Raw genomic sequence first — 22330 nt, 5'->3', positions numbered from 1 at the left:
CTGAATTACAGGTCGCTGGCATGGGCTCCTGCAAAGATCCTTCATAACAAATTGGTATTTGATTAAAGGTCTGTCAAAGAGCTGTTTGAAAATAGTGCCCATTATTTACCTGGACCGGAGAGGGACATATTTACTGCAATATTACAGAGTCTGTCACTGTCTGTGGGCTGAGCAAAGGGATTAGCAGCACGCCAAGGCTTCTGTATTTGGTTGATTTGTTTCCTCTGTTTTATATTATTTTCCTTATTCTAATCCTTAAATACAGTGAAAGGCCCTTTTGTGCCAGGTGCTGCACAGACATTGAGGTGGACACAGGATTTTCAGTATAGAATCTAGACGGTTCAAACTCAGGCTGCTTCCTGGGGAGATTTTGGGGGAGGGCTCAGCAAGACCTGGGGAAATGGAAGTTGGTTACTGAGGGCTGGTCTATGTTGCCTTAAATTCAAAACTACAAAATTTCACATCCTGTGTAATTAATGTAATTAAGCCACCCCAAGCCCCGGTGTAGACACCACTAGTCGACAGAAGAGGTGGGTTTACTACGGCGCTGGAAGACCTGCTTCTGTCACTCTAGTGAGTGTAAACACAGCAGCAGCCCAGTGCAGCGCTGCGTCTGTGCCGCTGTAGCATTTCCTGCATAGTATTCCCTGAGCCAGCCCACAGAACCACACTTCATACTAAACACGCAGACTTCTCTGCAGAGTCCCCCGTGAAAGTGACATGGCAGAAGGGGATGGACAAAGCTGCCCTGGGCTCAACTCTAATAGCGTGTTTCCAAAATGCCCTGTGTTGAATTTCCCCCGGCTCCCTTCACCAGTGCTTTCTGCACCCCGTTTTAACCATGTCAAGGAGGCCTGGCACCTAGGGCACAAGCAGGAAAATGAGGCAGGAATGACGTTTGCTGAGGAGACAACCTCAGCTTGTCAGTACTTGGTGGAAAATTCCTTCTTGACCCCAAATATGGTGACCAAAATTTGAGCAAGACCCACCAGACAGACACCTGGGGAAGAATTCTCTGTAGTAACAGAGCCCTCTCCATCTAGTTTCCATCACCAGCCGCTGGAGAGTCCTCTCTCTCCTTACCACTCACTTCTCTAACCTGATTTCCTTGTGCATCACAAATTGCTGTATTTAGAATGAGCTCTTCATATTCTAAGGCAGCACAGTCTAAGGATCCTGTTTTTTTCTGCACTGAAGAACAGTGCAGGCTTATCACTATATGAACCACTGCAGTAAAAATGCCCCTTACAGAAGTGTTTTTCATTTCCAAAACACAGTACAAATACCAGCTCCCGATCACATATCCCCATTTTACCCATGGGGAAACTTGAGGCCCAGAGAGAGGTAAAGTGACTTGCCCAAATTCACACAAAGCTGGGACTAGACCTCAGCTGCTGACCCCCTGTGCGCTGCTCCAGCTGTCCCTGCACTGCAGCGCATATTGCTAGACTCCAACATTCATTGCTCTGCAAGAGTCAGTTCTTTATCGTGTTTCTTTGGTGCTCAACACCACACATGCACAGCTCAATCATTCCTGTACGTGCCCTCACAACACCCCTGCTAGGCAGGGTAACACTTATCCCCAAGGTACAGATGAGGAACTGAGGCCCACAAAGACTAAGGCCCAGATCCTTCAAGGTATTTAGGAGCCTAATTCCCATTGATTTCAGGACTGAGGCTCTGTGCCTAAGTGGCAGGCCCAAGGTGACACAGGGCGTCTGTGGCAGAGCTAGATCCCCTGCCTCTGTCCGATATCCTAACCTGTCAGGCCTCACATAGGCAAGCCGAGACTTCCATTTTTCTGCTCAACAGTTCCTTTGTACCTCATCCTCCCAACCCGCACCGCCCCAGCACATCTGTTCTGTCCTGAGGCCTACTCTGTAAATTCTCTGGAGCACACACCACAGCTCCTAGCAAAATGGGACCCTCCTTATGACTGGGACCCTGGGCACTAGGGGAACAGTAGTGATAATTAACCACAAGACCATCCTTCCTCAGTACCACATCTTGCCCATTTGCATAATCTCAATTTGGAACCCTGGAGTTCATGGCTTGCACCATGGTGTCCATCTCTTCACTGGAGAAGTAAGCCTGGTGCAGGAGAATGAGCAGAGGGGATGAAATGAAGGCCTGCCTTCCAATGCAAAAGGTGCAACTCTACAGTGCTCAGAAAGGGAGTTCCCACCACACCTGGTCTCAGTCCACTCTGGGCTAAGGGGCGATAGGAGTAAGGCACATGACACCAACCCTTTGCAAGCACTTTGGAGGACAGGATTAGAACTCGGAATGACCTGGACAAATTAGAGAAATGGTCTGAAATCAGCAAGATGAAACTCAATAAAGACAAGAGCAAAGTACTGCACTTAGGAAGGAAAAATCAAATGCACAACTAGAAAACGGAGAATAACTGGCTAGCTCATAGTACCGCTCAAAAGGATCTGCGTGTCATTGTGGATCACAAACTGAATATGAGACAACAATGCGATGCAGTGGTGAAAAAGGCTACTATCGTTCTGGGGTGTATTAGCAGGAATGTGGTATGCAAGACATGGGAGGTAATTGTCCCGCTACGCTGAGCACTGGTGAGGCCGCAGCTGGAGTATTATGACCAGTTCTGGGCGCCGAACTTGAAGAACGATGTGAATAAACTGGAGAGAGTCCAGAGGAGAGCACTAGACATGATAAAAGATGTAGGAAACCTGACCTATGAGGAAAGGTTAAAAATACTGAAGACATTGAGTCAGTCTCGAGAAAGGAAGACTGAGGAGAGACCTGAGAACAGTCTCAAATACATTAACGGCTGTTATAAAGATGACACTGATCAACTGTTTTCCATGTTCACTGAAGGCAGAACAAGTAGTAACAGACTTAATCTGCAGTAAACAAGATTTAAATTGGAGATTAGGAAAAACTTTCTAACTCTGAGGGGAGTTAAGCTCTGGATCAGGCTTCCAAAGGAGGTTGCAGAATCCTCATCACAGCAGGTTTTTAAGAACAGGTGGGCAAACACCTGTCAGGTTTGGTCTAGGTTTACTTGGCCCTGCCTCGGCACAGGGGAAAGGACTAGGTGACCTGGCAAGGTCCTTTCCAGCCCTGCGGTTCTAAATTCTAAATCCTTACCCTCAAGCTGGGGAGGGCCGTGGGGGAAACAAGAATATACAAAGCCTGCAAAAAGTCACTGAGGTAGTTAATTCCTTCTCCTATGGGGGTAGGGGGAAGAGGGGCGGGTGTGTAGAAGAAATAGTCTGTCCTTGGGGTTCAAGTTCCTTACAGAACAGCCTTCATCCTCTTGGAGATCAATGACACCACTTTGCAGGAGCGGGTGCCCTGACCTACTGCTGGGGGAGAGTGCAATTGAACCACTTTACTGCTAGGCATTTATTTGTTGGCACTGCTCTACCCCAATGCAAGCATCAATGCATATTATCTTAGCACCTGCACCCAGGGTCCTGCGTTGGGGGAGAAAGGTGGGGTGCTGACTGCTAACAGACATGCAAAGCTTAAATACCTTCCCCAGCACCGTGAACATGCCAAGTGAATGGAACTACCCAGAGAGTTTCTGATCACCTAGCGTCAGTTCCGCTGTGAAAGACCCTGACACCGTCTGAGCATCAACCGCACCACACAGCGCCATCAGTTGGGCAGCACCATGAAATGGCACCTGCAAGGGGAAGTTATGCTGCTACTCCTCAAAGCATCCATGATAGTCTGTAGGAACCAGTGATCAAACACCCCTCCCTTGCATTCCACATGATCAAAGCCTCCTTCATTACATAGTTACTGGGGTGCACACAGACTCCTGTTCTCACACCAGATGGGAAGAGCTCCCTGTGTGCTCCAGCTGAACCCCCAGGCACCAGCTCTCTGGGCTACAGTTAGACATACCTACTGCTCCCACTTCACCGTGGCTTCCCACCATGCTGCTCTCCTACAGCGAGGCTGAATTGCTCTCCTCAGCCCCACTGATGCAGAAGCAGATGGGCTGGAAGACAGTGTGACCAGCCCTGGGTTCACACTAGCTATTGTCAGAGCTGCCAGTGGGCAAATCCAACGTAACCGCATGAAGGCATTTTCCCATAAAGTGCTGGATGGCAGAGAGGGAGGTGCCCCTTTGATGGTGTGGAACACTGCACACCTGGATCCTACTGATGCTGCCTGCTCGATGCTCCAGAAACTGGGTGGGGCTGCTGCCAATATGTCCCAGGGGAAAAATCTCTTCCCATCCAGAGAGCATGCGAGCAAGAATCACCCCAGTTAAGTACTGAATCCTTTTTTGTGCCTGTGAGCTGCTGTTGGGTGTTCAGACCCTGCGGGGAAGCACAGAGCTACTCTGCTGAGTCACCCAGGCAGCCTGACCAGGTGGATCTCATTACCTCCAACGCAGTAGTAGAAAAAACAAAGTTCTCGGAGGGAGAACTCGATAAGTAGCCAGCCTAGACTAGGACCTGCTTGTCTATACAGTCCTGCCTCAAGCTTTGTTATATCACTTCTGGATACAGCCAAACCCCAAGCAGGGAGTGTCTGGACAATAACCAATTGTGTGTGTGTTAGGCAGAGAGAGGGATGGGGACCTCCTGGTATCTCAGAGAACCCAGTTACAGCACCCCACGGTCCCAAAGGTCTCCAACTAATTATCCAGAGCTTCATTCATCCAGACAAGAAGCCACTAGCACTATGCCATGATGCACCGTGCTTTACAGAGAGGTGTTCCTCTATCATACTTGCTCTCCCCACATCCGGGGGCCACCCACTCTGGCACTGACGGGTCATGTCATGACAAAGCGACTCACATTAGAGAGAGATCTGGGTACTACAGCAACTGAAATGTCTCCCAACCCTCCTACCAGCCTAACCCTGCTAAAATCCTCCTTCAGATCTTTGTCACCCGCCTCTTCTAACCTCAAGTCCTTCAGCTTGACTCCACAGCAGGGACCAATGCCATCGGAGGCAATGAAGTTGCATTCATTTAGCTGAGCTATGAATCTGGTCCCTTCATCTCTAGGTCTCAGAGGCTCTGACATACAGTGTCTTCCTTCAGTCCCATCCTCCTGCCATCAACAGTGGCTTCCTATCCATTTCAGGATGCAATTCAGCACTGCCTTCCTGCTTTCCCAAGGAGTCCCTTGTCCTCCCTACCCACTCCTCTGCTGTTCCTCCTCCAACTCTCCATGGGTTTGGAAAGATGCTCCAGCCGGCCTCTTTGAGCCACTAAGCAGCCCCGTCTCTGCACCCTCAACAGGCTGTCCAAAGCACTTTCTCATACCATGCATCAAGGAAGTGCCTTCCATGTCAAAAGCACAACTGCCCGGGCTGGGGTCTGCATCTCAGCCAGTCAGACCCAGCACACAAAGGGTTCCGCTCCTGACCACAAGAAGCTGCCAGGTCACCCACGTGGTTCCACAGTCCATCAGAGCAAACCACTGCGAAACCATGTCACTCCCAGGGAACATTTCCCTGCCAGAGAGAGGGAAAGCCAGGGGAGGGGTGTGACTGTTTTGCTTCAGCTCCCCCTACAGCAATGAGAAAGCAAAGAGCAGAGAGAGGGGGACCACACGCTGGAACGCCCCCCAAACCAGTGCAAGGAGGAGAGGAAGGTGATGGAGGAAAGCCAGAGGAGGAAGGAAGCGGAGAGAGAGCGGAAGTGAGGAGATACTCACCAAAGAGACATGAAGAGGTGCCAGGAGGAAGAGCTTTCCTCACCAGCATGTTTTGTTTCAGAAAAGCAGCAAACTGAGCTGAAATGAATCAGAGAGAATTACAGTATCACAGCTGGCTCTCACTGGAGGGGTGACAGGCGGGGGGCAGGCAGCTCTGCAGCCACCACTCACTCTCCAGGACCCACACCTGGCCAGAGGGGAGCTCTGCAGACCCCACTCACTCCCTGGGACCCACAGCTGGCCAGAGGGGAGCTCTGCAGATACCACTAACTCCCTGGGACCCACAGCTGGCCAGAGGGGAGCTCTGCAGACCCTACTCGCTCCCTGGGCTCACAGCTGGCCAGCGGGGAGCTCTGCAGCCACCACTCACTCTCCAGGGCCCTCAGCTGGCCCAGAGGGAAGCTCTGCAGACCCCACTCACTCCCTGGGACCCACAGCTGGCCAGCGGGGAGCTCTGCAGACCCCACTCACTCTGACAGATGGAAGTACAACTTCGTGATGCAGCCTCAGGGCATCTGGAGACAGCACTGAGTGATCCCCCAAACTGCAATGCATCACACCCGCCTGGGAAGGGGCAACAGGTCTGGAGACATCCCTCGCCCACCCTCCCTGAGAGCACTACCAAACTACACCCCATCCTTCCCACAGCCCCCTAACTGTCCCCAACTGCCGCCTCCAGGGAGCACGAGCAGGCGTGTGATATCTGGTATTGGAGCTGTCCACACAGACGCCCTACAGCTAAGTCACACTGGGCATCTGTGAGCTGAAATGCTGGCAATGACTGGAAAACAGTAACTAGTACACGCAAACTTTCATTGCCACAACGCTTCCATGAACCTCCCTCTGGACTGTCTTTACCCTGCAGAAGTGTCTGCCAAGATACCAACCACAGAGCCTTCTCCTGCTCAGTTCCCTTCTCACACTTGCCAGGAACTTGCTCCTATAGCTAAAACATAGGCCAGAGCAGACTTCAACGGTTCTTGCATTGCTCTACCATGTGGGAGACCTGGAGTTAAGTTTCAGTCTGCAACCTACTGTGAACCAGAGGAAGAATGCATAGAACTAGCAGGAGCACAAGGCAATGCTGAGGGGAAACTGGCAGGCCTGTTCGGATCTGTCCTGAGCAAAGAAAGCAAGAAAGATTGGAGACTGCAGAACTACTTCCCAATTATCATAGAATCACAGAAGATTAGGGTTGGAAGAGACCCCAGGAGGTCATCTAGTCCAACCCCCTGCTCAAAGCAGGACCAACCCCAACTAAATCAATAGTGTTTGCCAGGAGGGGCTTTCTATGGACCACCCGTGACAAAATATTATCCACAAGTTCCAGAGGAAAACATACCTCCCACTCCACTGAGAGACCAGGCGGGGGAGGTAGTATCTTTTATTGGACTGACACCTGTTGGCAAGAGAGACAAGCTTTCGAATTTATAGAATGACTTATAGAATATCATGGTTGGAAGAGACCTCAGGAGATCATCTAGTCCAACCCACTGCTCAAAGGAGGACCGATCCCCAGACAGATTTTTGCCCCAGATCCCAAAGCGGCCCCCTCAAGGATTGAACTCACAAGCCTGGGTTTAGCAGGCCAATGCTCAAACTACTGAGCTATCCCTCCCCCCCCATGCTCCTTATACAGCGCTCCTGTTCTGTGTAGCTCAAAAGTTTGTCTCTCTCACCAACAGAAGTCGTTCAATAAAAGATATCATCTCACTCATCTGGTCTCTCTAATATCCTGGGATCAACATGGCTACAACAACCTTGCCTACACCAAACAGACCACTGACTCTCAGACCTTTCCGACCTCTTTCCCCGCACGACTGAAGGTGCATCCCAAGATCTTATCAGCATCCCACAGGGCAAAAAAGACGGCTCAGGTTAGCCTTTCCTTCTTGGTGGCTGGCCCTCCCCTGCCTTCTAGACCGGGGTAGTCAATTATTTTTTGTCAAGGTCCAAGATCAAGGTACAGTCACAGCCCAGATTCCAGAAAAAACAACAACAATGATGATAAGAAGAAATAAGATTTTGGGGTCCGTTCAAAAGCATCTGGCAGTCTGGATTTGGCCTGCGGTCCGCCTACTGATTACCCCTGCACTAGACCCTCATCTTCATCCCGACTCAGTGGCCTGACCCACCCCAACCACCCTTTACTCCCTGGAAAATCTTCACCGATACAAACCACCAGCCCATCAAGCACCCCCAAATGGATGTGCCCACACCCACTGGACTGACATTCTACAACTGCACGATGATTTGGCCACCAGGACGGGCAAAGACCCTTCCCGGTCTCGGCAATAGCAAAGCAAAGGCCTGTAGGCGACTCACCCTTTTATGGCACAGAGGCTACCGTTTCCTGCCCAGAGTGAGCTCCCATATGCCACTGCTTAGGAGTGACAGTGCATAGGATTTGAGCTGTGGGGAGACTGCCCCATCTGAATGTCACACGGCCAAAGGAAGTTTGTAGACTTTAGATTAGCCCTGCGGGGCAAAGTATGAGCATAGCTGGACAGTGACACCCCCAAGAGGCTTTACCAGGGTAACGAGGAGAAAGCGAGTGGAGCGAGCTGCTGGGGCGTTACCTTGTGCCTGCTTGTGTGTCAGGACCCCGTCTGTTCTCTGCACATGTCTCTTCAGCAGCTGGGTGGCACCCATCTGGCTGGACTTCTGGACAGATGACACAGCAGCCATTTTGGTTTTGGGACTCGAGGTGGGGCTGCTGGAGACACTGGACAGATCCTGCCCAAACAAGAAGGGAAGCCCCATGCAGTCAGGTTTCCATGGCAGGATGCAGCGATGGGTTATTCATAATGCTTGGCGTAGCAATTACTTTACATCGCCACAGATCGGTAGTTCCCACTTGACCCTCACAACCCCCAATGACCAAGCTTGATATCACCATCCCTGTTTTACAGATGGGGAAACTCAGGCATGGAGGGCAGGTAAACTGCCCAAAGTCACACCAGGAGTCAGCATCAGAGCAAGGATTAGCACTCAGGAATTGAAGCCTCCTCGCCCGGCACTCCGACCCCCAGGCCAGGCCCCCCTACCAGCACTCCGACCCCTAGCCCAGCCCCACCCACCCACACACCTCTGCACTCTGACCCTGAGCCCAGGCACCCTCCCACTTATATACCAATGCTAAAAGTCTAAACAACAAGATGGGTGAACTAGAGTGCCTCCTATTAAATGAGGATATTGATGCAATAGGCATCACAGAAACTTGGTGGAATGAGGATACTCAATGGGACACAGTAATACCAGGGTACAAAATATATTGGAAGGACAGAACAGGTTGTAATGGTGGGGGAGCAGCACGATATGCGAAAGAAGGCATAGAATCAAATGAAGTAAAAATCTTAAATGAACTAAACTGTACCATAGAATCTCTATGGATAGTAATTCCATGCTTGAATAAGAATATAGCAGGAGGGATATATTACCGACCACCTGACCAGGATGGTGATAGTAACTGTGAAATGCTCAGGGACATTAGAGAGGCTATAAAAACAAAAACTCAATAATAATGGGGGATTTCAACTATCCCCGTATTGGCTGGGTATGTCACCTCAGAACAGGATGCACAGATGAAGTTTCTAGACACCATAAATGACCGTTTCTTGGAACAGCTAGTGCTGGAATGCACAAGGGGAGAGGCAATTCTTGATTTAGTCCTAAGTGGAGCACAGGATCTGGTCCAAGAGGTAATCTACCTGAACTGCTTAGTAATAGTGACCATAACAATAAAATTTAACATCCCTGTTGAGGGGTAGGGGGAGAACCCACCACAGCAGCCCACCACGGATAGCATTTAATTTCAGAAAAGGGAACTATACTAAAACGAGGAAGTTAGTTAAACAGAAATTAAAAGGTACAGTGCAAAAAGTGAAATCTCTGCAAGCTGCATGGAAACTTTTTAAAGACACCGTAATAGAGGCTCAACTTAAATGTATGCCCCAAATTAAAAAACATAGTAAAAGAACCAAAAAAGTGCCACCATGGCTAAACAACAAAGTAAAAGAAGCAGTGAGAGGCAAAAGGCATCCTTTAAAAGTGGAAGTTAAATCCTAGTGAGGAAAATAGAAAGGAGCATAAACTTTGGCAAGTGAAGTGTAAAAGAAATATAATTAGGAAGGCCAAAACGGAATTTGAAGAACAGCTAGCCAAAGACTTAAAAAGTAACAGAAAAAAATGTCTTAAGTACATCAGAAGCAGGAAGCCTGCTAAACAACCAGTGGGGCCACTGGACGATCGAGATGCTAAGGGATCACTCAAGGACGATAAGGCCATTGCAGAAAAACTAAATGAATTCTTTGCATCAGTCTTCACACCTGAGGATGTGAGGGAGATTCCCAAACCTGAGATTCCTATTCTTTTCAGGTGACAAATCTGAATAACTGTCCCTGATTGAGGTGTCATTAGAGGTGGTTTTGGAACAAATTAATAAATTAAATAGTAATAAGTCACCAGGCCCAGATGGTATGCACCCAAGAGTTCTGAAGGAACTCAAATGGGAAATTGCAGAACTACTAACTGTGGTATGTAGCCTATCATTTAAATCATCTTCCGTACTAAATGACTGGAGGATAGCTAATGTAACACCAATTTTTTTAAAAGGCTCCAGAGACGATCCCAGCAATTATAGGTTGGTAAGCCTGACTTCTGTATTAGGCAACTTGGTTGAAACTATAGTAAAGAAAAGAATTATCAGACACGTAGACAAACACGATTTATGGTTTTTGTAAAGGGAAATCATGCCTCACCACTCGACTAGAATTCTTTGAGGGAATCAACAAGCATGTGGACAAGGGGGATCCAGTGGAAATAGTGTACTTAGATGTTCAGAAAGCCTTTGACAAGGTCCCTCACCGAAGGCTCTTATGCAAAGTAAGCTGTAATGGGATAAGAGGCAAGGTCCTCTCATGGATTGGTAACTGGTTAAAAGATAGGAAACAAAGGGTAGAAATAAATGGTTGGTTTTCAGAATGGAGAGAGGTAAATAGTGGTGTCTCCCAGGGGTCTGAATTGGGACCAGTCCTATTCAACATACTCATAAATGATCTGGAATAAGGGGTAAACAGTGAGGCGGCAAAATTTGCAGATGATACAAAACTACTCAAGACAGTTAAATCCCAGGCAGACTGCAAAGAGCTACAAAAGAATCTCTCAAAACTGGATGACTGGGCAAAAAAATGGCAGATGAAATTCAATGTTGATAAATGCAAAGTAATGCACATTGGAAAACAAATCCAACCATACATATAAAATGACGGGGTCTAAATTAGCTGTTACCACTCAAGAAAGAGATCTTGGGAGTCATTGTGGGTAGCTCTCTGAAAACATCCAGTTGATGTGCAGCGGCAGTCAAAAAAGCGAACAGAATGTTGGGAATCATTAAGAAAGGGATAGATAAGCAGAAAATATCATATTGCCTTTATATAAATGCATGGTATGCCCACATCTTGAATACTGCATGCAGATGTGGTCACCCCATTTCAAAAAAAGATATATTGGAATTGGAAAAGGTAAAGAAAAGAGAAACAAAAATGATTAGGGGTATGGAATGGCTTCCGTAAGAGGAGAGATTAAAAAGACTGGGATTTTTCAGCTTGGAAAAAGGACGACTAATGCGGGATATGATAGAGGTCCATAAAATCATGACTAGTGTGGAGAAAGTAAATAAGTGTTGTTTACTCCTTATAACACAAGAACTCAGGGTCACCAAATGAAATTAATAGGCAGCAGGTTTAAAACACAGAAAAGGAAGTATTTCTTCACACAACCCACAGTCAACCTGTATACTCCTTGACACAGAATACTGTGAAGGCCAAGACTATAACAGGGTTAAAAAAGGAACTGGATAAGCTCATGGAGAATAGGTCCAGCAATGGCTATTAGCCAGGATGGTCAGGAATGGTGTCCTTAGCCTCTGTTTGCTAGAAGCTGGGAATGGGCAACAGAGGATGGATGGATCACTGTTCATTCCCTCTGGGGCACCGGGCATTGGACACTGTCGGAAGACAGGATACTGGGCTAGATGGACCTTTGATCTGACCCACTATGGCTGTTCTTATGTTCTTAAGCCTTGCAGGAAACCTTAAAATGCAACTCATCTATTTTGGAAAAGCCATTTGTGTGAGCAGCTGACACCTCCATAAGCACCCCTCTCTCCCCGCACACTGACATCTCTGTGCTCTCACAGCCTGGCTCATTAGTGCTAAAACAGCCCACAAAACTGTCATTCAAACACAGGCCTTCCCCAGCTCCACATCCCAGAGGGCCAGTCCCTACCTCTGAGCCAGAAGGCGAGGCCGGCACCTTGGCTGCTGGGGAGGTGGGACTGCTGGTTCTTTCTGGCAAGTCGAACGACAGGTCCCTCCTGGTCAAGTCACGTGGTTTCTTCTTTTTCTCGGCATCAAGGTCCCTGGGGTCAGAGCCTGAATGGTTGTCCGCGCGGGTGAGGACTCCGGTCAGGAAGTCAGCTATTTCATCCTACACAGGGGTCAGACGTCTCTTAACAACTAGCCTCCACAGTTTGCCTAGAAGCAGCTTCCAGTTACTGCTAGGATGCAGGGAATTTAGCTTAATGATCTAAAGAAATAAATACTAAGATTCCAGAAACAGAGAGAACAGCCAGGGCTTTGCTGGATTCTACTCCACTCAGACCTTCCCAGCTACACTGCTCAAGACAAGAAGAATTTAGCTATTTTTAATGTTACTAGGTATTGTGTTAAAGCTTAATCTCGGTGGCTCTCTGGGAACAGGAGGGAAGTATGCTGCTCTCCGTACAACAAAAAAGAACCACAAACACCTGCTTCCCCAGGCCAGTCAAATGTATCAGGACATCTGGAAAAATACATCTCCTCTATGGTCCATAACCTAGGAACAGCCACCCCAGCAGACAGGGCCTCTTGAAAACTGCTGCTGGGAGATTGGTGCGCGTAGTACCATCAGCAAAGACACTAAAGCAGCATCAAAGCCATCTGGGTCACAAGTGAAATGAATGTGGACGTCATGAACTAGTTCTAGAGGTTTCCATCCTCCCCCACAAGCATAAGGCCAGTCCATTATTCAGCAGGGTGTTGTGTTTCAGAGACGCCCATGACTGGAAAAGCCAGTGTGCTGCACGCCTCAGAACTAGGCACTGATGGGGCAGATAGTCTAGCACCAGAGGCTGGGCTTGTGCTAAACTGCCACCGCTAGAAGCTGGAACCTGTGACGTGGGACACACATGAACCAAAAGAGAACAATGCAGGACTATGCCCTGATAGCAGCATCCAAAGGGTTAACATGTCAGGACTGATTTCACCTCGAGGGCACTTGACAGCTATGCTGTCAACGATTTCACTTCCCCACCCACCCCTGCCCAGGCAATCTAGGCAGCAGCACTGGAGCTTGTGCTCATGGAGACGACTGGGCAGTTATGCTATGGAAGGGAAACTGCTCCGAAAGATCTCTCTGCTCGTTACCTGGATGCATCTGTCCACCATGCTCTGCGTCAGGCCTTCCGCCTTCTTTTTGGCTTTGCTTATCCTATTTAAAAAGGTGGGCGAGTCAATAGATGTGCATTCTTCCCTGCTTTCCCTTGCCCCCACCGCGCCATGGACAACATTCTTAGCTTGAAAGCTGATAATCAAATGAGGGTTTGCTGCGCTACTGAGATTCCACCAATAGGACGTAGGGGCTAATTAGCTCAAATTGGGCTTAACTCAAGGGCTCCATCTGCTGGACACAATGTGCCGAGTAGAGCTGGGTGAAATTCAGATGACAGTGACTAGAAAAGGAGTGAGACTATCACCTGGTGGTAAGGGCAGACACCTGGGAGGTGTGAGACTCAAGTTCACATCCCTGCTCCAATGACCATTCATTTATTTATTTATAACAAGTGGAACAGCTTCAACAGGAGAGACTGAGAAACACCAGCCTATCCAGTAGCCCAGGGCGAAGGCACTCGTCTGCAATGTGGGAGACCCAAGTTCAACCCCCTTCTCCCCATGGGGCAGAAGGGGGAATTGAACCTGGACACTCACCCCAGAGAACCGTAACCCCTGGGTTCAAGGTTATAAGGGCTCAGCTGCCCGTCCTCCTTGGCTTTTATCAAAATGCCTGAAATCAAAGAAGTTGGATTGAACCAAAACACGTCGCTTTGACACGACCGTTTTTCAACTTTTTGAGTCAATGAAAATTTCCAAACAAAAAACTGGTTCTGCTTCCACCTGAGCTGAATTTTTTTTTTTCCAATGTTCTGGATTTGCCAGTGAAGCAAGAACTCCATTGTTCACCCAGTTCTAATGCTGAGCGCCTGGCGCTCCCATTGGCTGCAACAGGAAGTGGCCTGGCAGCTCTGAAACTCAGGCTCACAGCTTCCTCAGAAGGGCTACATGCGCCTTCTCCCTTCGAGCTTCATTTTCAACGCTGCGAGTCGGTCATTTTGCATTTCACGCCCCTCCCCAGTTTTCTGATCATTCCTATTATCGGCTCCTAGTTACACATAACAACTGTCGTGACAGCGCCTGCATAATTTGGCCGCCAGGCCTGATTCTCCTCCCACATTCATTTTACAGCAGTACAGCTCCATTGATATCGATGGGGTTACTCAAGATTTACACCAGTGTGATTGGAGCAGGTGGCCTATGGCCTCCTGCCAGTCCCACAGCACTCTTTCTCCCGCTGACCACCTCCCAAAGGAGTGCCCTTTAGGGACACTGCAAACAGCCAAAATCCACCTCCAAGAGCAGAGCCGAGAATGATTTGGAAAAGGAAAGTCTACAGAATTCAGGCTCTCTGGCCTTTCGCAAAGGGGATATTTGCTGCACCCAGGACTTTCAACTTGTCAGCGGACAGGAATGCTGTAAATCGGCTGCAGTCTGTCACCCCACACGCACCCATCAGCTCCACGTGACGAATGCTCATGCTAGTGAAAGGCAAAGCCTGTCAGCCCTGGAGAACTGGGTTTGCCATTTGCCCATGGAACAGAGCCTGGATGACAGGAACAGCACAAGCTTCCCGCACACACTGCCCTGCCTGCTGGCCTCCACCTTGACCTGGAAAAGCACGACTTATAGCTACAAAGAGGACAGTACATTCGCTATGGCCCACTCAAGCTCTGACTACCACAAGGTCACCAAAGTGTGCCAACTGTGAAGTGGACATGTGACCACAAGGAGCTGGACCATGTCTTACCAACTCATTCCACACAGCTGTTTTGATGGCAGTAAGTTTCTCCTCTCAACCTGGGCCTGATTTAACTTGACTACTCAGGAATAAAAGGCTCTTTATCCTGTCAGCCATCCAGTCCCCATCTAATTTCAGAATGAAATCCTAGAATCCTCTTGCATGGCCAATGGGCCCAACCAGACATTGCTCAATGCTTCTGGAAGACGGCATCCCAACAGCATGGGACTATTTCACAAAGCCATACCTCAGATTGTCATCAGCTCCTCCCACCACCACCAGGCTGTTATCAGCTCGGATTTTCTCTCGGAAATCTTCCATAGCTTCAGTGTTGCACTGCAAAGAATTCTGACCAACCACAAAGAGAACTGGGGTCTTCATGTCCAGCAGGGGGTCATCCACATCCTGCAGGAGCATGGGACAATGAGACATTTTAAAACTGAAGGACAGAGGGGCCATTAGGCGATGGAATATGAAGGCCTGGGACCTGAAGACCTTTATGGGGCAAGTAAATACATTTATACTAGACGCACTGAGCCAGAAACTCAGATGGTCTAAATCGGTGTAGTTCCGCTGACTTACACCAGCTGAGACTGCCCCCCTATCAAGACAGCCGCTCTCGCTGCATTTTCCCCCGTCACTGCTGTAGCTACCCAAATGCAATGCTAGATCGACTAACATGCAATAGTAAGTTGCAGGCCTGTACTACCATGCAGTTTCAGGACTTTCCAGATTACACGCCAAAGGGGATTTTCCCAGTGGGAAAATGTGGCCCCGAACAAGGCTTTGGTACAGAACTGTCCCCTGTATAGAACTCCCTGCCTTCTACACTTCAATACAGTACCTGGGCCTACTCTTCTCACACAGCCCCCAAAGCTAGTTGCCGGAGTGGCACCAGGGTCCCAAGGTCACTCCTGAATCAGTCTCAGACAGGCCATCAGATATGTCTGCCTAAGTCATTCTTGTTGCTGGGTGCAAAACAAGGTGAGATCAACAACTGTTTCTGGAGTGGGGCCTAGGAGAGGCTCGAGAGATGTGTTACAGGCACACACCACTGCTGTCACACCAAGGATGCAGTCAAACCCTTGAGCTCTTTCCCTCCCAGACTGCCCCACCGTGATTCACTGCCCAGAGCCCAGATTGTTGGCTCTCCATCACCCCAAACACTAGATGGGCTCAGACACACTTGAAAATACTTGCAGGTGAAGAACCAAACTTCAGACCCTTGCTCTTCTGGCTGGACTTTGAAGCAAGTTCACAGGTCCAGTGGCCTGGTTACCTAACCAATCCCATCTTCTGAACTCTGACCCCTGCTTTGGGCTTACCCCTCTGGGCCCATCCACTGTGAGCAGAGGGAATCCAAGGCACACAACTGCGGTGACGTACTCCATTACTGAGACCTAGAGAGACCAGCAAGACAGTATCATTACCCAGAGCCCTCCCAGAACAATCCAGCTCAGCATCAACATAGTTAGCAGAGCCCTCGCTGCTGGGCTCCTATCATGGCACATCCCTAGCTTTGACAATACCTCTTTCTAGAAAAGATCTCAATCTCCTCATTTGCCTCTGCCCAAAAAGATGGAGGCTGCAACACAGGACCTCAGGATGGGAGGGAAAGGAGAGAAGCCCTTTCAGGGTTGGGTTAAGATGCCTCTAAGCTGCGTGGCCCTCTAAGCTGCCTATTAAGCCCCGCACAAGAGCTCAGGGCTACGGTGAGGAGAGATGCCTCTCCCCCAGCACAGAGCTGCCGCAGCCGGGGAAGAGGCGCCCCTCCCCACCGGCCCCAGCACGGACCTGCCCCAGACTTGCCACGGCCAGGGGAGAGATGCCCCTCCCTTGGCCCAGCCGAGGCCAAATGAGATCCGTGGTTGACTGGTCAGTTCATAACTCTGAGACTCTACTGTACTTTACCTCACCCCCTTCTTGGTATTCTAGTGCTAATGCGGAGATTGCAAGAGGAAGGGAAAGGACAGTTATTCTTCTCCCTTGCCTGTGCTCCCAGAATACAGAACCTCCCTTGAAGACACCAAGCCTGATTCCCAGAGCTCACTTTTGCCTGGATGTAAGTGCAAACTGAACTCCAAGGGGCAGTACAAGAGGCCAGAATCAGGCCGTCTAGTTCAATGAGTGCTTCATGTTCTAGAATAGAAGTGAGTCCTCTAACTCCAATACCCTGCCAGAGTGACAGATCTGGAACAGTCCCATATACTCACTGGGCTGCAATCATGTATCAAACCCCTACGCTGGCATCTCCAATTACACTCTTACCCATCGCCCTGGGTTGCCTTATCCAGTTCCCCACCGGCCACATCCATCCCAACTGCCACTAATCAACTTAACTTGCTCATCACCACTTGAACATTCAGTAACATGGAGGGGGGAGACAGGTGATGGGCCACACAAGTGCCTCTGGTCTGGTAATACAAGAGCCAGGGAATATCAGGGTTCCTCGCCGTTTTATAAGTAGCTTGGATACACCTTACGGCTGCTCTGTTCAGTTACCACCCGTGCCCAATCCAGCATGGGGCCAAGCGCCAGGAGGGCGCATGGGAATCAGAACCAATCCAGGTGACTTTTATTCAAGAGGTACAGTGTAAAATGGCCTCTGATAGGATGCAAGACAAGAAGTTACTTACATGACAGGCCACCAAGGCTCCTGTGTTCCACCCAATCAGGATGATCGGCTTGTGGGTGAAATGGTTGTGAATCTGGCCGAGAAAGAAGAGGGAGTGAAAGGAAAGGCAGCAGGACAGTGCAAGCACAGTGAAGGTCATGGGTGTTAGTGGCATACGGTGCAGGCCCACCTAAGCTGCCCACGCACTTACCTCCAGCACTTTGCCTCTGACTGCACCAATCATGTGTTCAAGACACTGCAACACTCCCACCCCACTACCATTATTCAGCAGGTGGGTGGCAACAGGGATCACCTGGAACACAAGCCGCAAAGAGAGCACCGTATAAATCGTAGCAGTTCCACTGTGGAGCAGCATGTCCTGATGGCCATTCACAGGGATGCACCCACTGGGATGAACACACAGAGTCAGGACTCAGGGGTTTACTGTCATCCCTCTACCAACGCACCCCACCTGCTACTGGCTTTCCTCCTATAGTGCTGATGTAGTCAATGCACAAGGACGGCTTGGAGCAGCACTTCTCCCAGGCAGAAGACAGGCTACCAGACACCAAATAACCCCTTTCCCCTGACCTGTTTATACTGGAGAATCCCAGCCACATGCTCTTCAATCCACTCAACTGGGTAATCCCTGAAGCAGAATCATGTGCTAGAACAGTAGGTCTCCTGCTATGGCCCATGGCAGCAGAGGTAAGGAGAGCCCCTCCTGGAAGACCAAGCATGCAGGTCTGAGGGGAGCAGCTCCATGGGAGGACCTCCCTGCTGAAGTGATCAGCATAATGAAGCTGTTGGGCTGTTTAACAGGAGTTACAGGTTCACATTGCCCCTAAATGCCCCGAAAGAGCTGCTAGTATGAACGACAGCCCCTCCCTTCAAAAACATGCCGAGTTACAAACCTTTCCCAGGCAGGAGAGCTGCGACTGCCAGAACCGGTGCCGGCGAGAGGTGGGGAACATAGAACTGGAGGGTCCGGAAGATGCAATCAGGATGAGAGGGGAACCAGGCAACTTGCTCTACAAAATTCACCGCAACAGAAAGATAAGGCAAGCAGCTTCCTTTCCCTGAGACCTGCCCGCTCCCCAGCACCCTTGACAGGCCCAGGCATGATCCCCAGGATAAGCCTGCGATGCATACCAGTCAACACACATCCAACCAATCCTCCCCCCGGCTGCTCTGAGCAAAGGACTCGGACATCTGCAACAGCACAGGACACACAGAGGAGTTTGTCAGGCTGAGCTACTGAAAAGCTGTGTGCAAGTTAAGACTGCAGATCATTTGAACCAGAGCTGCTACAAAGCCCAAACATGCACTCGGGCACCCTCTGCCACAGGTGCGAGAACATGGCATGGCCCAAAGTACTTAAGAGCACCAGTGATGCTCTCGGCACAATCCTTGCTAACAATCAAACACAGCTACGGATGATTGACAAAGGACAAGCCCAGCCCAGGCCTCCTAAGAACAGGAGCTAAATAGCATCCCCAGGGCACAGACTGAAGGGAAAACCAGAGACCCTGCCTTGCTCATCCTGTGAGCTGGGAGCAGGTGTCACTGGAAGAGGCCTTCTTGGGATACTAGGACGGTACTGCATCCCAACACAATACTCTCATCCATTGAGTCCGACACAGTTACACAACACACACACGGCACGGAATGACAGTATCAGACTAGGAAGGCTGCAGAGAGAGAAAAGGCAGCATGGATTCCTGGAAAGACTGGGTCTGAAGGAGAAGAGGGCACTCTGAAGACAGGAGGTACTGGGGGTAGAGACACCATGACAGAGATCATGATGCCGAGTGTACAAGAGAGACCTGGACGGAGAAGCAGAGAGAGAGGACTGGGGACAGCGAACAGATTCGGGCACCAACCAGACACTGAGCTGAGCCCCTCCCTCCTTGCAAGCCCAGGGATGTACTCACAGGTTTATTATGGGACAAGACACCCACAGCTGGGTCCCATGGTCTCTTCAGGAGGAGGGAGAGAGCCTCAGCCCCTGCCGCCCCTGTCTTTGTGGTGGACGAGAGCAGCATCCTGTCAATCAGGGTGGGGATCTGAAACCAAAGGCCAGACGGTGGCTGAAGAAACGTATTAACCACACACCTAATATCCTATGGGATCTTCCTTCAGAACTGATTTCAGTGGGCACTTCAATGTGTATACCACAGCATGGGAAATTCAGTTAGCTTCTCCCCAGCAATGGGAGAACGCACACCTGGCACTCCCCTCCCACACCCCTATGGGGTACGAGTCAAGGGGCTAGTACTTGGGTTTTGCACTGCTCTGGAGGAGACCCAGAGCAGCACAGCTGGTGCACAGGCCACAGCTCAGGAGGAGCTGTTGTCAGACACAGGTCCAGCCAAGTTGCCCTTTGGGGAATACTTGCTCGCAGAGCATGACTGATGGACTACAGAGTTTGCATTTTCGCACATCGAGGAACTTGCTGACTCAGGGCACTGGAATTTAGTTGGAGAAAATGAGACCTTTAGAGCACTGAAATGGACCAGTAAATGTTCCTTCCTCAGGGCACTAGGTAAGGACCTCACCTCAGTGAACAGGTGCCACCAGCAATTCCAATACCTTTTCTTAGCAGAGACTCGTTTCTCAGATACTGCATGAGCACCAAGAAGTGTCAACCCCCCAGAAGGGAGAGTCTGTATTTGATATATCTGCACGCTCTTGTCTCGATGTGCAACCTTCACCTCCAAACAGCTCCACTGGCTCTCCTTCATTGCAAGATTCAGCTAAATAAATGACCTCTTTGTTGTTAAAACCCTGCATGCACTTCTCCAGCCTCCTGACCAGACTTTGGCCGATTTCTTCCCTCTCTGCTTCCTCCACTTAACTACCACTGAGCTCTCCTTTAATCCCTTCACACCAGCGCATCGCTGCTAACATGAAAGCCTTCTCCTTTGCACCTCCTGCCATCCGGTGGAATAGTCTCCCTCTACTTCACTGACTCTCCATTTTAGCAACTGCTGTCAATTAATCACAGTTACCCCAAGCGATTAACGCAAAACCAATTAACTAGCTTAAAAATTCATCATCATTAATCACAGTTTTATTCGCACTTAAACACTAATAGAATACCAATGGAAATGTATTATAAATATTTTGGATGTTTTTCTATATTTTCAAATATATTGATTTCAATTACAACACAGAATGCAAACTGCTCACTTTATATTATGTTTGATTAAAAATATTTGCACTGTAAGAACGATAAGAAAAATAGTCGTTTTTGGTTCACCTCATACAAGTACTGTAGCGCAAGCTCTAGCATTCAACTTGCACAGGTAGAATTTTTTTTTTTTTTACATCGCTGCACTCAAAAACAAAACAATGTAAAACTTTAGAGCCTACAAGTCCACTCAGTCCTACTTCTTGTTCAGCCAAACGCTCAGACAAACAAGTGTGTTTACATTTACGGGAGATAATGCTGCCCGCTTCTTAGTTACATCACCTGAAGGTGAGAACAGGCGTTCATATGGCACTGCCATAGCTGGGGTTGCAAGGTACTGACGTGCCAGATATGCTACGCCCAGGGTTCTCAAACTTAATTGCACCACAACCCCCTTCTGACAATAAAAATTACTACACAACTCCGGGAGGAAGGGACTGAAACCTGAGCCCGCCCGAGCCCCATTGCCCCAGGCTGGGGGCCAAAGCCTGAGTGCAGGGGGGCCAAAGCCAAAGGGCTTCAGCCCTGGCAGGGGGCCTGTAACCTGAACCTTTGGGCTTCAGCCCTAGGCCCCAGTAAATCTAAGCCAGCCCTGGCGACCCCATTAAAACTAGGTCACGACTCACTTTGGGGTCCCGACCCAGTTTGAGAACCGCAGTGCTAAGCATTTCTATGCCCTTCATGCTTTGATTTGTACATCGCACTCTCTTTTATCTGTTTCACGGTGCAAATATTTCTAATAAAAAATAACAATTAGGGCTGTCAATCAATCACAGTTAACGCATACGATTAACTCAAAACAAATTAACGCTTTTTTTTTTTTAAATGAATGTTAACCACACACCAGAGCCATCCTTAGGGGGGCGCCGCTGCGTGCCTCCAGGGCAGGGGTGCCGCCCTGCTTCATTGCTGCTCCCACCTCCATGGAGTCCCTGGCCAAGCTGCTCCGGACCGGGAGCCTGCCTCCTGTGTGCTGCACAGAGCAGGGGCGGGGGAGGCAGCAGAGGAGCTGATGTCTGGGTGTCCCCCTCCATGCCCCCCCCCATGTGCCCAGTCCCTGCTGAGCTGGGGTCGGGGAACAGGGGGATCCTGTCTGCTGCTCCGGGCTCAGCAGAGAGTGCTGGAGACAGCAGCTGCTGCTGGCTGAAAAAGCGTTCAGGCTCCTGAGCGCTCTGCTTAAAGAGACAGTGTTCCCCACACACACACACACACACACACACACACACACACACACCTCCCCCAACACCAAAAATATTTAAATAAATGATATTCTATTATTGCTTAACAATGCGATTAAACTGGCGATTCATCACAACTGTGTTTTTAAATCATTTGATGGCCCTAATCTTAGCTGATCGCTCTGCTGTAAATGTCTTTCTCAAATCTGATCGTTCCTCTGCACCTCTAATATTTATTGCATTTAGCCATTTGGGGAGTTCGTTTGTATGACGGATGCTATGCAAAAGTACAGCTGTAGTGTACCGATTCACCCTGGCTTCGTGGGATGGGAACATTGTACTGAAAGTGCTCATCCAAACAAATTAAGTAGAATTGTGTATTTTAATTGAGAGAAAAAGATCAATTAACGAAGTTTGGTCTAGACTATTTTAACAATAAACAACATTCCTGTAGTACCTTTCCAAAGAGTCTTCTCTGTTGGCCAAGAACATTTAACTGGCATGTGCCTCTTGCATA

At 49.2% G+C, this 22330-nt stretch overlaps 1 protein-coding gene across 5 annotated transcripts in view; it reads right to left on the bottom strand.

Moving 5' to 3' along the window:
* KANSL3 (KAT8 regulatory NSL complex subunit 3) overlaps positions 1-22330 on the bottom strand; it is a 62702-nt gene that overhangs the window by 25671 nt on the left and 14701 nt on the right. For 4 of the 5 annotated variants that reach the window (XM_039523839.1, XM_039523843.1, XM_039523842.1 and 1 more), the window contains exons 6-15: positions 19377-19508; positions 18357-18473; positions 17654-17755; positions 17465-17536; positions 16154-16228; positions 15076-15233; positions 13124-13187; positions 11946-12146; positions 8237-8393; positions 5658-5735 (exon numbers count right to left, since the gene is read on the bottom strand). In XM_039523839.1, coding sequence (XP_039379773.1) covers positions 5658-5735; positions 8237-8393; positions 11946-12146; positions 13124-13187; positions 15076-15233; positions 16154-16228; positions 17465-17536; positions 17654-17755; positions 18357-18473; positions 19377-19508 — 1156 coding nt within the window. The remainder of the gene's footprint in view (positions 1-5657; positions 5736-8236; positions 8394-11945; positions 12147-13123; positions 13188-15075; positions 15234-16153; positions 16229-17464; positions 17537-17653; positions 17756-18356; positions 18474-19376; positions 19509-22330) is intronic. The other variant, XM_039523841.1, reaches the window with a different exon arrangement.

The sequence above is a fragment of the Mauremys reevesii genome, linkage group 2 (assembly GCF_016161935.1).
Source record: "Mauremys reevesii isolate NIE-2019 linkage group 2, ASM1616193v1, whole genome shotgun sequence".
Taxonomy (NCBI): Eukaryota; Metazoa; Chordata; order Testudines; family Geoemydidae; genus Mauremys; species Mauremys reevesii.
The sequence above is the reverse complement of the archived record's forward strand: the minus strand, read 5'-3'. Positions and strand labels throughout refer to the sequence as shown.